The sequence below is a fragment of the Schistocerca americana genome, chromosome 11 (genome assembly GCF_021461395.2).
Source record: "Schistocerca americana isolate TAMUIC-IGC-003095 chromosome 11, iqSchAmer2.1, whole genome shotgun sequence".
NCBI classification, from domain to species: domain Eukaryota; kingdom Metazoa; phylum Arthropoda; class Insecta; order Orthoptera; family Acrididae; genus Schistocerca; species Schistocerca americana.
The window spans coordinates 106,391,443-106,407,500 of record NC_060129.1 but is presented as its reverse complement, the minus strand read 5'-3'; the positions used below and the strand labels follow the sequence as shown (position 1 = coordinate 106,407,500).

The following is a 16,058-nucleotide window of genomic DNA, read 5'->3' as shown; positions in this document are numbered from 1 at the left end:
GAGACAGGATTCGAACCTGCGACCGTAGCAGTCCCGCGGTTCCGGACTGCAGCGCCAGAACCGCTAGACCACCGCGGCCGGCTTGTCAGGGATGGTTAGCCATATTGGGGAAAGGAGATCATAATTTGAATGGTAAGGCGAATAATGAATATGGGAAGTATAATTTGCAAGCAACTGCTGTCACCTAATTCGCAATGGAGGAACACCAGCCTTTACAAGGACGCTGGTTTGGGAAGCTCCTGTCGCACAGTGGTGTATAGAGTCCAGCAGCTGGAATGCTGAGGGCAAAGCAGAACCACACACCAGGCATCCATAGGAAAGAAGGGACTGCAAAGTGCTTTGCACAGCTGCAGCAGTGTAGGGCGATCAGCGCCCCATTCGTTGCGGTGCAGGCACTGAATAACAGTAACATGTTGCCAGCACATTTCCTTAAGCTGACAAAGATGGGGAAGCCAAGTTAAGCAAGTATCAAAGACCAGTCCTAAAAAGCAGAATGTCTCCACTACATTAAGTAGTTGGTCATCAAGGTAAAGTACCAGATGGAGATGGCAGTACAACAAAAACAGAAGGGCATGACAAGTCTTGGCAGCTGAACACTGAAACCTGTGAGTGAGGACCCACTGCTGCACCTTTTGTATAACTTCCAGCAGTCGACGTTCAGCCACACCAACAGAAGAGGAGCAAAGGGAAATACAAAAATCATCAGCATATAGGTGGGGAGATATTGAGGACCATTAACGATGATTAAATAGATCGGAACGCTCAGGACAGAGCCGTGTGGGACCCCATTCTCTTGGATGTGAGGCGGACAGTGTGAGGCTCCAGCTCGAGCTCTGAAATGCGTAGCGACAAAAAGTTCCGTATAAAAATCGGGAGCGGGCCCCAAAAACACCACTCATGCAGAGTAGAGAGGATGTGGTGTCGCCAAGTGATATTGTAGGCTTTCGTCAGACCAAAAAAGGTGGAAATGAGGTGCTGACGCCGGGAAAAGACCATTCAGATCGCAGTCTCCGGGTAGAGGAAGTTGCCAGTGGTAGAGCGAACTCGCCAAAAACCGCCCTGGGAAGGAGCCAGAAGACGCTGAGACTTGAGGAGCCAACGCAACGGCCAGCTCACCATACATTCAAGCAGCTTGCCCAGAAAGTTGGTGAGGCTGATAGGACGATAATAGTCCAAATCTAGCAAGTTCTTACGAGGCTTTAGCACTGGGATGATCATACTCTCCTGGCACTGCGATAGGGAGTCGCCATCGCTCAGGATTCAGTTGATGATGAGAAGGATGTGGCACTGATAATCCACTGACAGATGTTTAAGCTTTTGGGAATTGATGTTGTCTGCCCCAGGGGTTGAGTCAGGAGACTTGGCAAGGGCACTGAGCAATTCCCACTCACTGAAGGGAGCACCATATGTCTCGGATTGGTGTGGAGCGCGAGATAGGAATTGTCGTTTCACCACTGTTTAATTCTCAGATGCTGAGGTGCGAAGATAATGATCCACGAGACATTCTCCAATTATGTGTGGATCGGCATATACAGCTCCATCTCGAAATTCCATGTATACCTGCATGAGTCTCATATCCGTAAAGGCATCTGAACTTGGTCCAGACCTGGGAAGGAGAGGTTCTTGTGCCAATGGTGGAGTTGTATCGTCCCCAATACTACCATCATTCAATGAGCTGACATACCTGGACACGATGCTGTTTGAAGGCAATGACGTGCTCTAGAAATCCATGGTGCTTATGATGTTTAAGGGCCCACCTACAGTCTCTAATGGCCACAGCGATTTTGAGTGACCACCAAGGCACTGACTTCCACTGGGGCAACCTGAGGAACTAGAGATTCAAGATTCAGCTTGGGCAACAATGGTAGTAATGGTGGTCCTATAAAAAGAAGATTCTACAGTTGTAGTGCACTTGAAAGCATCCCATTCAGCCTTGGTAAGAGCCCATATGGGCAAGTGTCCAGGCGATACTGGGGTAGGGACAGAAAGAGTGGAAAGTGGTCACTACCACACAATTCGTCGTGAGATCTCCAGTGGATATAAAGGAGCAGACCAGGACTGCAAACCAAGGGATCAACGGCTCAGTATGTGTCATATGCCACACTAAAGTGAATGGGGGCACCTGTAATGAGGAGGCAAAAACTGAGCTGAGTTAGTAGATAACTGAAAACCTTACCACAGCAGCAATCTTGATTCCACCCCAAACAAAGTTAGGGGCATTAAAATCACCCAGAAGTAGGAAAAGTGGGGGTGGGGGTGGGACTTGAGAAATTAGGGCAGCTAATACATGGTGCAAAACTTCATCGTCTGGAGGGAGGTATATGTATTGCTGATGGTAATTTCCTGCATTGTCCTCACAGCTCCTAAAAGTGTTTCAAAGGGCATAGGTTCGCTACAGACATAGATAGATGCAGACTCCACCTTGCAGTCTGTCACAGTCAGTACATTTTTTGTAGTACCCATGTCAGGCAGAAAGGGCTGGGGTCGACATCACAGGAAACCACGTTTCCTGAAAAGCAATGCAAAACGCAAATGTAATGCTCAAAAGTTGTCATAATTCAGCGAGGTGGGACAAAAAACCACCGCAGTTCCACTGGAGCAATAGGTAGTCAGTCATTTGGGAATGCATGAAGGGATCAAGGAGACAGTTTATGCCTCAGTGTCACCATGAGTGCTGGTATCCAGGACTGTTGCATCTGAAGCGTCAGCAAGATCTAGGAGCTTGAGGGATTCTACGATCTCCACCTCGTCCTCAGACCTGGAACTGCTAGGGACTGGTGGTGTTGGGACCACTGGTGAGCCATAGTAAAGTTAGCTTTGAAAAGCGCGCCACAGCACGTAGCGTGAAGCAGTCGCCCTCCTTTCTCTGACGGTGGTGCTGTTGTCGCAATTGAAGGCTTCGGTGTCTCCCTCTAGAGGGAAAGGGGAAAAGTGGGCTGTTCGCGTGGGTTTATGATTTGGCTGTATGGGCTCTTGTGGAGAGTTTGCAGTTGCGGCATGAAGAAGCGACTTCTCTGCTGGTGCCAGAGGGACATCGCGCAGACCGCGGCATCAGCGTAAGCGACGCGAACAGCGGCTCCATGGTATGCGGCATTAACTGCTCGTCGCGAAAGGAGTCTTCCTGAGCGTGGGTCTGCGAGGGGCCTAATTTGCAGTTCGGCCGTATGCTGTCGACCGGCGAGGAGGTTCTGAAAATCGGCGCGCCTTCCTGCGTCCGTTGAAATGCCTGGCAGCGGGCGGCTCGGCAGAGGTGTTGCGTTGGTTCAGCCTGGGAGTCGTAACGCACCAGAAGTTGAGTATTGATTGTTACAGATTTTCTGAAGTTTAATGGAATTCAATGTACTTATTCATGTTAATTATATCAACCGTATATTTTGGGGGTTTCCCGCCATTCATTCTCGTCTGCCCACCTGCGGGAAGGTGGTAATATTAGAAAGGGAGGTCCGTTTGTCCCCTTTTGAGGACCGAAGGGGGGCGAGTCAGAGTAAATCTGTGGTTCGGATTGCTTCTTTCCTCTCCCAGCTTACCTACGGGTTTGGTTCAAATGGCTCTGAGCACTATGAGACTTAACATCTGAGGTCATCAGGCCCCTAGAACATATAACTACTTAAACCTAACTAACCTAAGGACATCACACATCCATGCCCGAGGCAGGATTCAAACCTGCGACTGTAGCAGTCGCGCGGTTCTGGACTGAAGCGGCTAGAACCGCTCGGCCACCGCGGCCGGCCACCTACGGGTTTATTCGACTGTTAGCCTCTGCTATGTCTGTGAAAGTCTAAGGCACCAATGGTTGTACTGTTTAAAATGCAAGGCACTAAGAGTGATCCATTCTCTCGCCTACCATAACTGGTATTACTAGACTCACATGTAAAAGGTACTCCAAGAAAGAAGAAAAAATTCCTTTTTCCTCGTAGTAAGAACTAGTCAATTGCATAAGGAATTCCTGCTCATCTGGAAGCTCTAACTTACGTAAATTTGTGTTTATGTATATATGGCTATAATCAAGCAAGGTTGTTAATGTATGCCGTAGTGGATTATTTTATATTGTTTATAGCCAGCAAGAACTGTTGTGTGTTTTTTCTATTCAGTACCTTTTAAGGCTTTTACTCAACGTGCTTACGTGTTTTATACAGTTATTGGTTATGAGTGTGTTTTCTTACCATGCAAAAGTTTGCCATTTCATTACGGGTAGAAATTGTTGCCTTGAAAGGAGAATGTTGTAACGGTTTGCAAGTCTCAACATGTGGTGCTGGAATTGCTGTGGGAAAACATATGCCCAAATTACCAGCAGTCAAGCACCATATAGGGGGTAGGACGTATGGTTTTACATCATATCGATATACCATCACCTTGATATTTTGGGAAATGAACCAACCTCAAAGGGCAAGATGTAGGCACCAGTAGCAACCCTATTGCTTTTCAGTCCCGTATAGATATGCCGAATGAAGTGAACACCCCACTGTTCTAAATTGGTGTGGTGCTTGTCGTCAGATTGCAAGAGAAGGTCCTGGTGGAAAATAATCCCCTCGACCATGTTGTGGGGGACCATGTTGATGGGGGATGACAGGAAGAGGAATATGACTGAGCAGGTCACAGGCGAGCAACGCCCAGGGCTGGGCTCAGGATACTGTCTAATTTAGGACTGCCGCATTTCTCATTTTCGATAATACAGCCACTTCGTCAAACTCGTCCTCCAGGTTCTTGATAAAGAAAATAGAGGCTTTATAGCCAGAAAGCAGTGCTCATCTATTCTGCTGCAGACTAAATAACTTGGCGAACAATGTTCTCTCTTTTCCATACTCCTTTCTTCCTCTCATGGTGTAACTACGGAGGAGAACAATTCAGGATCATATCTGTCAACATTGTAGTTTACCCTGCCCTTCTTAGAGATTGCTGGCGCCAGTCACCAACAAGAGATGACTTGGTGCAGTTTATTGTAGGTCGTGCGCCCTGACGCCACGCACTCTGATCAGAGGGTCTCTCCACAGGCGCCACCCAGCCACAGCAAAGGCCACCTGGTATGATGGCTGTGACCAGGAGTCCTGATTCCCCAAGAAGATGGGCATGTACTGCTTGGCAAATGAGGGGAGTTTGCAGCTCAGACATCAGCAGTGCGATCCCTGTGTTGTTAGGGGGCTAGGACCAAGAGGGTACCTGACAGCTGCCCAAGATGGATGGCTACCATGCTGGATAGTAGATGCAGAGAAATCCTCTATGGTGAGGGGGGATGAAAGAGGACAGTGGGGACATGTTGTGTAATTCCTTACTATGCCTGCTGTTGCGTTCCGTCCTCGGCCACTAACTGTTCTGTTGGCACCTACTTTGCTTTGCTTGTAGTGTGCAATGTGTAATGCCAAAGAATCAGATTCAGTGTAACTGTCACCCTTATTTAGCCTTCCTGTGCATAATTCTGATTAAATTTATGTGTGTGTTATCTCTACATTTACACAACACCGTGCTCTCGAAAATTATGGACTACTGCTTTGTATTCGTGGAGGTGACGTCTGATAGCGAGCTAGATGTGTTCCATCAGGTTCACACGCTGCAAATTATGTGGACGAGACAAGAGGTGTTCAGTATCATTCTCCTCCAGTCACTGTACCACAATCCTGTCTTCGTGACAGGGTCATAGTCGTTGAGGAAGACATAAAGCATGAAAATGTACAGGTTATCTGCATTAGTGTACAGGTAATCCTCAGCTGTCATGGTGGCATCGGTGACAGATGTCATGTAAGCCCAGGTGATAGCACCCACCACATACTCCGGCTCTCACTGTGCAGCATATATGGACCTGTGCATCTTTTGGGTAACTGTCCACCTGGACGATGGCATGTCTGGACATGGCCATCAGCATAATGTAACCAAAAGAACATGATTCATCCTACTAGAACATACGTTTCCAGTGATCCACTGTCCAGTCTCGATGAGCCTGCTGCCACTACAGTGGTAGTGACGGTTCTGGCATAACCACGAGCGCCAGAACGAAGAAAAAGAACGCAAGACCAGAGAAGGCAGTGAAACGACATGGGCCAATGGTGCACTGATTAGGGCCGCATCATACCTGCAAGAAGTGTATATAAGCGCCGCTCCTGACAGCCTCGCCTGGACATTTGTGGACAGAATTAGCATGGCATAGCACAGAGTGCTACGAGAACTGATAGTTGTGATCCACAAATTTTGTGACAGACTTGCCTGAACACTGCATGTTACACAAGATCCTGATTTATATCGCATGTCCCTCATCGTTTGGGACACCTTTGTACATTAAAATTATGCATTGTCAATCTGCTTTAACGAAGTGAAACTATTAAAGTTATTAACTTGAATTGTTATATAGAATTCCGAGAAGGCAGCAACCTATACGACGCGAATGGGCAAGACCCAACAGTGGGCGACAAGGATGGGATGGTCCATCGACTTGGCGCTTGCATGTATCTTTTTTAAGTTCCAGATGCTTTGCAGTGCCGCCATCAAAATCAACTTCGCCACTGTCCTGTACACAACGATTTTTGAGTGTCTCTTCCCCCTGATTCACGGGTCCAGATAGCAAAGTGGCCACAGCACATCAAGACACTGCAGGACGACCCCATTGAGGTGGAGCCTTCGCCTCCTCCGTCCCCTCTCGTCCCACCTATAGAGCTGGATCCGCCCACAACACAGCAGTCGCCGCCTTCTACATGTTCTACACCAGGAGGTGGACGCATACCCTTCTGGTGGTATCCAGGGGGGCCATTTTTGCCAGAGCACAGGCCGGATGGCGGGGTACGGCTGGAATCTTGATGTCCCCTGCAGCCACAGCTTTCGGCCCGTCGTTGCGCCTACACTCATGCATCCCCCACCATGGTCGCACTTAATACAAGACCCCTTTAACGAAGACGAAGAACGCAAGACAAGAGAAGGCAGTGAAACGACATGGGCCAATGGTGCACTGATTAGGACCACACCATGACTGGATTGACACCTGCAAGAAATGAATATAGGCGACGCTCCTGCCAGCCGCGGCCAGACATTAGTGGACAGCATTAGCATGGCGTAGCAGAGAGTGCTACGAGAACTGATATTTGTGATCAACAAACTGAGAGACAGACTTGCCTGAACATTGCATATTGCACTAGACTAGTTTATATTGCATGTCGCCCATCGCTTGTGACGCCTTTTTACATTAAAGTTAAGTATTGTCAATCTTCTTTATAGGAATAAAACTACTAACGTTTTATGCTTAAGTTATTGTGTAGAATTCTGAGAACGCAGCATCCATTAGGCACCCTATACGATACGAGTGGGCAAGATCCAACAATGATGATTTAATCTATCCACATGCAAACTTGTATCAGATCATGCAGTATGCATATTCACATTCAACAACGTGTGCCAGGTTCTTGCTGTGAACCACTTGTGCCGGCACCAGAATTCTACTGTGCCGCCAGACCACCACCTGCCCTGCTGTACAAAACTCTGACCTCAGTGTTCTGAGATGAGATGTGGGCGCTCAACACATCACTGTCTGCTCGTGGATTCACTGGTCTCCAGCCACTTTCTCTAGATGCCGACGACTCTGGCACGTTCGAAGCCTCTCCGTTTCTGAGGTTATCGTTCGTAGGCACTTAGTCTTTCATAACTTGTGATCTTTTATGTAAGGTGTTTTACGCGTTCGCACAGCCGTCAGCGAGGAAGGTCTTAACTTTCTTCTACCTGTACATCGATGTGCTTATTGGAACCATGCATAACAAAAGTCTTTCTCGACACACGTTCTGCTCTCTTCTTGTTATCCTTACTAACACAATTCTCGACCAGTCTTTTAAATACTGTCGTAGTTTGTTTTGTGTTCTGTTCTAACATTTATTTCCTTCTCCAGTAGTTCCCCCATCGCTTTTTGATATTTTATTAGGATTGCGTCCCTCAGGTTTTCGTAACTCTATAAATTGGTATAATTCCTTTTCTGTCACGTACTTTACTGAGATTCACTAATTTTTAATATACTACATACAATATATTTTAAACTTTTTCCTCGACAGTATGTACACTGTGCTTAACGATGTCGTATGTTTTGCGGTGTGCATGTTTGCTTGTCACCTCAAGCAGAGAGGTACTAGGCATTTCTACAGATTCCCGCTGTGGTCTGTCTCTTTAATAATTTTTTTGTATACTTTCTTCTCGTTGGCTGTTAGCATGCACCTCTTCTTGTGTTACATCACCTGCATTACTTTTATGCACGACATTTGGCAAATGCTTGTCAGTTACCAGTTCGTGATATAACTTCAGAATAAGTGTTCTGTCTTCCATGTTTATGTATCACTGTGTGTGAATTGTATTGTCCACCTATGGCGTACGAGGCTTTTAAATGTAAATTGAATCTACAGTTTATGCATGCCCATGGCTGATTGTCCTGGTTCACCAAAGCACGAAGTACTGGAATCTCTGTGGAGCAGGCGTTGTGTTTCCTTAAATTCACGTATGGACTTTGTACCAAAATATAAACTTTACAATTCTTCTTTCGCTCCCATACATCCCCTTGAATAATAAAGAAATTCGTATGTCACACAATAGCTTATTTTATTACGCCTTAATTATATTAAGAAAGCATATTGAATACTGTCATTGTTGCTAATTGAGGGCATGTATACGCATTGTTCACGTGCAAAATACATAGTCTTTGACTTTAATAGTAAGTGCATTAGCAATGAAATCACTATATGGTCCTGTGCATTCACTACAAACATATGACACAGCTCTCTTGGGAGCCTTACTATGCTTCGCAGCAGGTGCATAAACACACTGCCTGTGTCCAGTGGCCTATGGAAGAACAGTGAGGCTAGGACAGAGGAGCATGCTACTCAGAATGCTGCGTGCTTTTGGCACCACGTCAGTAGAAGCCTTGTGTGTGGTTCTGGGGTCTTGCCGCATTGACGTCGTTATCTACCACAGAGCGGTGGTGTCCTGGGTCAAGAGGGGTACACACTACAACATTCCACGAATAACAGGAGAAAACATTGTAGACATGAGTCAATTAAATAACAGCCACCTTGAGACCTGAAAAATGGACTGGGAGATGACCGACAAAGGCCATCGTGTTTTTTCCTTCTTCCACAATTTACAGGTACAGCTTCATCAGAAGCATACGGATCCAAGCCGTGCCGTTGTTCACATTGCGACTGCGCTTGAACAGAGTGGGCCTTAGCTAGAGTACTACACGCACATGTGTGGCATATGGGTCTCCTGAACATGTGACATTACATTCAACACCCTCACACATATAAGGTCTGTAACAGAGCATAACGACATCAAAGAAATGCTACGAGACCCAGACAAATAGTGTGCTCTAAGCAACGCAACTGTTAATGTTTCAAGAATACTGCACGAAATCTAAAGACGAGGAAACTCATAAGGCAGATCTCAGACAAGCACATAACAACCACAACAACACGATCCTTGGGAGGACACAAACTCAGACACACCACAGACATTGACGTAGATGCGGGAACAGAAAATGACACAAGCACAGCAATAACATCAGACAAAGACTCATATTATAAGAGGTTCAATACCTAAAACAGACAAAAAAAGATAACTATAAGAAAGGAGGCATCGCATGTGATTTTTTTCATTTACCTGATATGCATTTTCAATGCAACAGTTAAAAATGGGAAGGAAAACGACTAATTGAAGAACTGAGACACTCATTACATCTAAGGAATATGCTATATGATGAGGCGAATCTTTAGGTACTGTGGTTCCACTCTAGCCTATGACATTGCTTGAAGATAAGAACATCATGCTCAGAGACATACAAGATAACAGCACACATACGACATGTATATGGGTAACTACATCTAGCCATGGCAACACAAATAGTGCAATAGTATGCCCTAGATAAGATCTAATTAGTGTCACTACTCCATAGACAGTATAAACAAATACACTCGCAATCACTTGTGACGTATTTCATTTAGTAAGGTTTCTGCCAAGGCCCTCCCACATGGAATGGCAACCACACAAATCATAATTTATATGTTATATTTTGTTTTAACAGTAAAATAATATTTGGAGATCAATCCTTTCCCATGTTTCTATTTTCTGTTCTAATTACTATCATTTATTAATACTCTATTTCCTACAACTAATTTAATTTACTTTGTAATTCATTGTTATTACCCTCCTTTTATAGCTCAAAACTAATTTTACTAGTGATGTAGAACAATGCCGTATTATATGTAAAATTGCACAATGCACGACATGCTTTTTAAAATGTCAGGTAGCAGGTCTTTAAATATGCAACAAATGTAATGCAATGTGCACTCACAGTTTTTCGTAAAGTCATCTACCATTATCTGCTACCATCGATAATCGATTTGCATAATTATAAGTCGATATCAGGATCCATTTACGCAGAAATTTCCCCATGCTGAGTCAAGATCTGTACCCACAACACCTGTGACACACTGTCAATTGCAGGGATTTGTTTACAGAAGACGTCGTACGCCACTACACACGACTCGACCTGACCACACGTGCAGGAGGATTGCCTGATTAACATGACCAGCCATCTTGACCATTATGTAGTGACCACCGAAAATTTGTCCCATACAGGATGTCGAATACATATTTCTCGCTCATCACAAGCAGTCGCCTTTACTACTAGGCTGCCTCGCAACATGATGCACGTGTGACTCCCAGTTTCGTTGAGGCTGATGTTCCAACAAATGATTTCCAACAACTACTGCTAGACGACCTCATATTCAGCTCTCGTGGCAGACTGAACCTCCGTCTCTTACAGACGCAATTCATTCAATGGTGCTATTCCGGCTCATCCCGTGAAACGTAATTAGAGTGTCTGCAAAACAAACATGGAAATAAAACTGACAGCTGAAAGTTTGAGCCAAGTGAGGTCGTTTGATAGGATGACCTACTAGTTAAGGCCGCTTGTTCCAAATGTACAAGTATTGTACACCCAGTACGGCGCAAGTTTTCAGCTTTTACTAAATACTGAAACGTCAAAAACTAATTTGAAGAAAAAGTGCAGGAAATCACATAAAAATTAAACTTCACTCTACAACATTCCATAACCTTATTCTCCTGATGGATATTATTTTTACATCTTTTCCTTCATAATGACCTATCATCATTTCCTTTTGACGACCATAACGAACTTGTACATAATTATTTATTCGCATTAAAGTAATATTTTAGTTACAATGCATAGATGTAGCTGTAACACCAATTTGATACAAATTTACTTTAGGAGATGGGAAACCACCACTGAAATGATAGCTTTCACCCGACACACCTATTCATTCACTAAATTTGTAGAGTAAAAGTTGTTTATGGTACCTTTGTCAAATAACTGCATGAGTGGACCAATTGTGGTCTGAATTGGTTGTAATTCACACTCTGTTCCCACAAAAATATCTCGAGAAACACTATGATACATGCTTACACAAAAATCAAAAATTAACAAATAAAATTCCGTTTCTTGACAATTATAACTTCTATTTTATCGAAAAATACAATAACGTGAAATTCTGTGTTTGGATAAGATCACTTGGCTAACGCCCTCATAAGTGGTATAGTGAATGTGGAAATCGTGCATGTATAGCGACAGTACTCACCTCAGGAAAGAGACGTAAGCATCATCAAATGTGGGAGTGGGGCAGGTAGCTGTGTGCTTTGCAGCTCGAACAGGAGCCCTGCTGCAGTTTTTGTGGCCAGTGTGCAGCTGACTGGTGGGGGTGACCTCGCTGTCTCCAGTGGCTGGAGTGCTGTGCAGAGACACAGGGTGTGGTCACTCTGTACACACGGAGGACAGAGGGCAGCCCACTGCAGACAATGCTGCTGAGAATTTGTCCAGACACAACTAATAGAACACACACTTCCAGCATCAGTAGTGGGTCCTCTGAGACACTTACCCCTGTGCTAATCGGTTTAGCCCCCACACTAGTAGCATCGCTTAGCAAACAACAGGCTGAATAAATTAAAGTACAAATAAAAGATACATGCTATGGTCAACATTTAGGTAGAACTGATATGACAACTAGTCATCAGCGTAGTTTAAATACATAAAATCAACATCCCCACAGAAATAAAAATGGAAATAATCTTTACATGTACAACTTGTACCATTATCATCAGATAGTATCGGCAGCTGTTAGGGACTTGGCTGTAGGATGCACAGTTGGTAAACTACAGAAGAGTAGATTCTGAACTGTGCACCAAAGGAAATTTAGAGAAGCAAGGGTTACAGAATGTGTGATACTGAGCAGCTATTCCCTTAATACGTTTAACTGTCACCAAAATAGGCAAGTAAATATATTTGTTTCACATTGGCCAACGAGCATTCTCAATAAACTAGCGAACATTGAGCATTAAGATAAAAAAAGGCAAAGTGCTCTATACATACACTTATGCAAGATATGTATTCGGAAGTTGTTATTCGAATGAAAATAGAAATTCTGTTTAATTCTTATATTCTATATATACAGTTCTATGAGACTGTGATAAGGAGATTTGCTGTAGAACGAAGGAAAGAGTTGGATTTAAATTAAGGAGACATGGGTTACATAACACAGGAGACAATGTAATGTTGTGTAAAGACGCATTAAATCATTATTAGTCATTACATGTGACTAAAGTAAACTGTGGTTGCTACAAGTGAGGAGAAAATACAGATTGATAAGTGGAAACTCTATCAGTGATGGAAGCATACATCGGAAATTCTCTTTACAAACTACTAGGACTTTTAAAGGGGAGAGAGTACGTAATATTTTGTACAGGAACCCCGTCTGGAAACGTACTGTATGCATTCTACGACAGTTTGAGTTCACATGTTTAAATCATGCAATTCTGCTTCAAGAATTGAATTAGGCATGATGTAGTACAGTTATTAGGTAACAGTCCGAAAGTAAACATTACGAAGCATCCATTTATCAGTTCCGCACATTTGTTTTCATTAAAACTTAAACATTACCTTCTGCATGTACAGTATGCTAGGTTGATTTTTTGTTTTGAGGTAATGTGAACACACAATATTTAAGTGATAATACAAACAAGAGGCTTAGCTGATAAAGGGATCTTTCGCTGTGTTTCTTTCGAATTGTTATCTAATAACTGTACTGCATCACACTCAACTCAGCTGCTCAAGCAGAAGTGGATGAGGTAAACATCTACACTGAGACCGTCGTAGGAGGGAAACGGTATGTTTCTGGACATGGATTCCAGTTCTCACTCCCCTCTACAAATCATATAAGTCTCTAAAGGTAATTTCTGAACACACACACACACACACACACACACATTTATATATATATATATATATATATATATATATATATATATATATATATATATATATATATATAAAATTGAAAACTATTGGGCATTAGGATTTAATGGTGCATTTGTTAAGTGATATAGCATTTAAAAATGATAATGAGACAAAAGGTCTTATGAATACTCATATTGTGGGAGATGTATCTGTAACTGCAATGTATGGGCTAGGGAAGGTCCTAACACTGTGAAGTTCTTTGGGCAGCCTTTATAAACAGCATAGAGAAGTACAAGCAAGGCCGGCAGGTTGCTAGACAACTGACAGATGTTCCACCAAGAAGCACATACAGCGTTTTGACTAATAAAACCACCTCTCCTAATGTGCTAGAGATTGGGAATGTCCAAATTACAGCATATATCCTTTGGAACAACTGAACAAAATGCGAAAGGAAATGGGAAGCGTTGTGTGGATCTGCGCATTTTGTGGATCTTTCTGAGTTGTAGAGACTGGTCTGTTGTCTCCTGAAGTGGCCGCAGGCTGTTTGAGGAGTAAGTACCTACAGCTTCCTGCAGACGTACTTGTGTCACGTCCTGCAACGGAAGTCTTCTTCATGATTCGATTCAGCACCGCACCCTTCTTCTTGGATTCTAGCACACATCTTAAGACGTGTATCTTATAACACTGTACTACTTGGGGAGAATAAACAAAGTTTGTTCTGTAACCGTAGGTATATTTCAGAAATGAACATAGAAAGTGAAGGAGAAACATAGAAATCAAGCTGCAGTAGTAATGTGGAAATAGCGATCAGTCTGACCGTTTTCTGTACAGCACCTATTTTTTCCAAGGTTTAATATTTATGTCATGACAACATCAGAGATGGAAAGTTTTAAATTCTTTTCTGATCTCTTTGAACTGCGCTGCAGAGTTCCTGGTGTTAATGTCGGACTACACGCTTGTTGATCAACGCCATCTTTCCTTTATGCAGCATATGTCACTTGTAAGTATCTCATTGTGAACACCAGCAGAGACAGCCGAGAACAATATATGTAATACTGAGTAAAGAGATTTATGGTGAATTGCACAGCAAACAGAATAAAGCCTGTAGGCTCGCTGCCCTGGCTGCTCGCACTACACATCTTGTGTCCACGGTACATCTGCTGTGAGCAGCACATCACTGTGTCCACCACTGATATGGCTCCTGCCGCCTTCACAGCAAATTTACCACTTATTCAGATACTTTACACCAGAACCTATAAGGCTGTTCCACATATGCAGTTCAGTACAAGTAATGACCGCAAATAATGTTAAAACCACTTATAAATCAACGAATAATTTAGTTCTAAGATGATTTTTTTAAGCTAACCTATCCAGTAATAAACCCAGTTGGATCTAGTACTTCTTTAAATCTAACAGGTGTGTATATTACAGTTTAACAAGTCAAGGCTGCATAATATTAAACACGAATTCTTTACAGACAAATGGAAATGGCAGAAAGCGAGCACGGGAAGACCAGTTTGGATTCAATAGAAATGTTGCAAGACGTGAGGCAATACTGACCCTACGACTTATAAGATAGATCAACGGTAGGTAAACCTACGTTTGTAAGATTTGGGGACATAGAGAAAGCTTTTGAGAATGTTGAGAGGAATACTCTTTTTCTAATTTTGAAGGTGGCAGGGGTCAAATACAGGGAGCGAAAGGCTATTTACAATTAGCACAGAAACCAGATGGCAGCTATAACAATTGACAGGCATGACAGGGAAGCAGTGTTTGGGAAGGGACTGAGACAGAGCTGTAGCCTATCCCTGATGTTATTCAATCTATATATTGAGCAAGCAGTAAAGGGAAAAAAAGAAAAATTAGGAGTAGGAATTAAAATCCATGGAGATGAAATAAAGACTCTGAGGTTTGGCGACAACATTGCAATTCTGTCACAGACAGCAAAGGACCTGGAAGAGCAGTTGAAAGAAATGGAAAAATGGTTCAAATGGCTCTGAGCACTATGGGACTCAACTGCCGAGGTCATTAGTCCCCTAGAACTTAGAACTAGTCAAACCTAACTAACCCAAGGACATCACAAACATCCATGCCCGAGGCAGGATTCGAACCTGCGACCGTAGCGGTCTTGCGGTTCCAGACTGCAGCGCCTTTAACCGCACGGCCACTTCGGCCGGCGAAAGAAATGGACAGTGTCTTGAAAGGAGGATATAAGACGGACATCAACAAAAACAAAAGGCGGATAATGGAATTTAGTTGAATTAAATCAGGTGATGCTGAGGGAATTAGATTAGGAAATGACAAACTTAAAGTAGATGATGAGTTTTGCTATTTGGGGAGCAAAGTAACTGAAGATAGTCGAAGTAGAGGGGATATAAAATGTAGACCAGCAGTGGCAAGGATAGCGTTTCTGAAGACGAGATATTTGTTAACATCGAGTATAGGTTCAAGCGTCAGGAACCCTTTTCTGAAAGTATTTATATGGAGTGTAGCCATGTATGGAAGTGAAACATGGACGATAAATAGTTTGGACAAGAAGAGAATAGAAGCTTTCGAAATGTGGTGCTACAGAAGAATGCTGGAGATTAGATTGGTAGATCACATAACTAATGAGGATGTATTGAATAGAATTGGGGAGAAGAGGAATTTGTAGCACTTGACTAAAGGAAGGGATCCGTTGGTTGGACATATTCTGAGGCATCAAGGGATCACTAATTCAGTATTGCAGGGCAGCGTGGGGGGGGGGGGGGGGTTAAAAACTGTAGAGGGAGACCCAGACATGAATATATTAAGCTGG

At 43.5% G+C, this 16,058-nt stretch overlaps 1 protein-coding gene across 1 annotated transcript in view; it reads right to left on the bottom strand.

The window, feature by feature from the left end:
• LOC124553325 (serine/threonine-protein phosphatase 6 regulatory ankyrin repeat subunit C-like) overlaps window positions 1-16,058 on the bottom strand; it is a 61,922-nt gene that overhangs the window by 11,495 nt on the left and 34,369 nt on the right. The window contains exon 5 of the mRNA XM_047127203.1: window positions 11,610-11,759. Coding sequence (XP_046983159.1) covers window positions 11,610-11,759 — 150 coding nt within the window. The remainder of the gene's footprint in view (window positions 1-11,609; window positions 11,760-16,058) is intronic.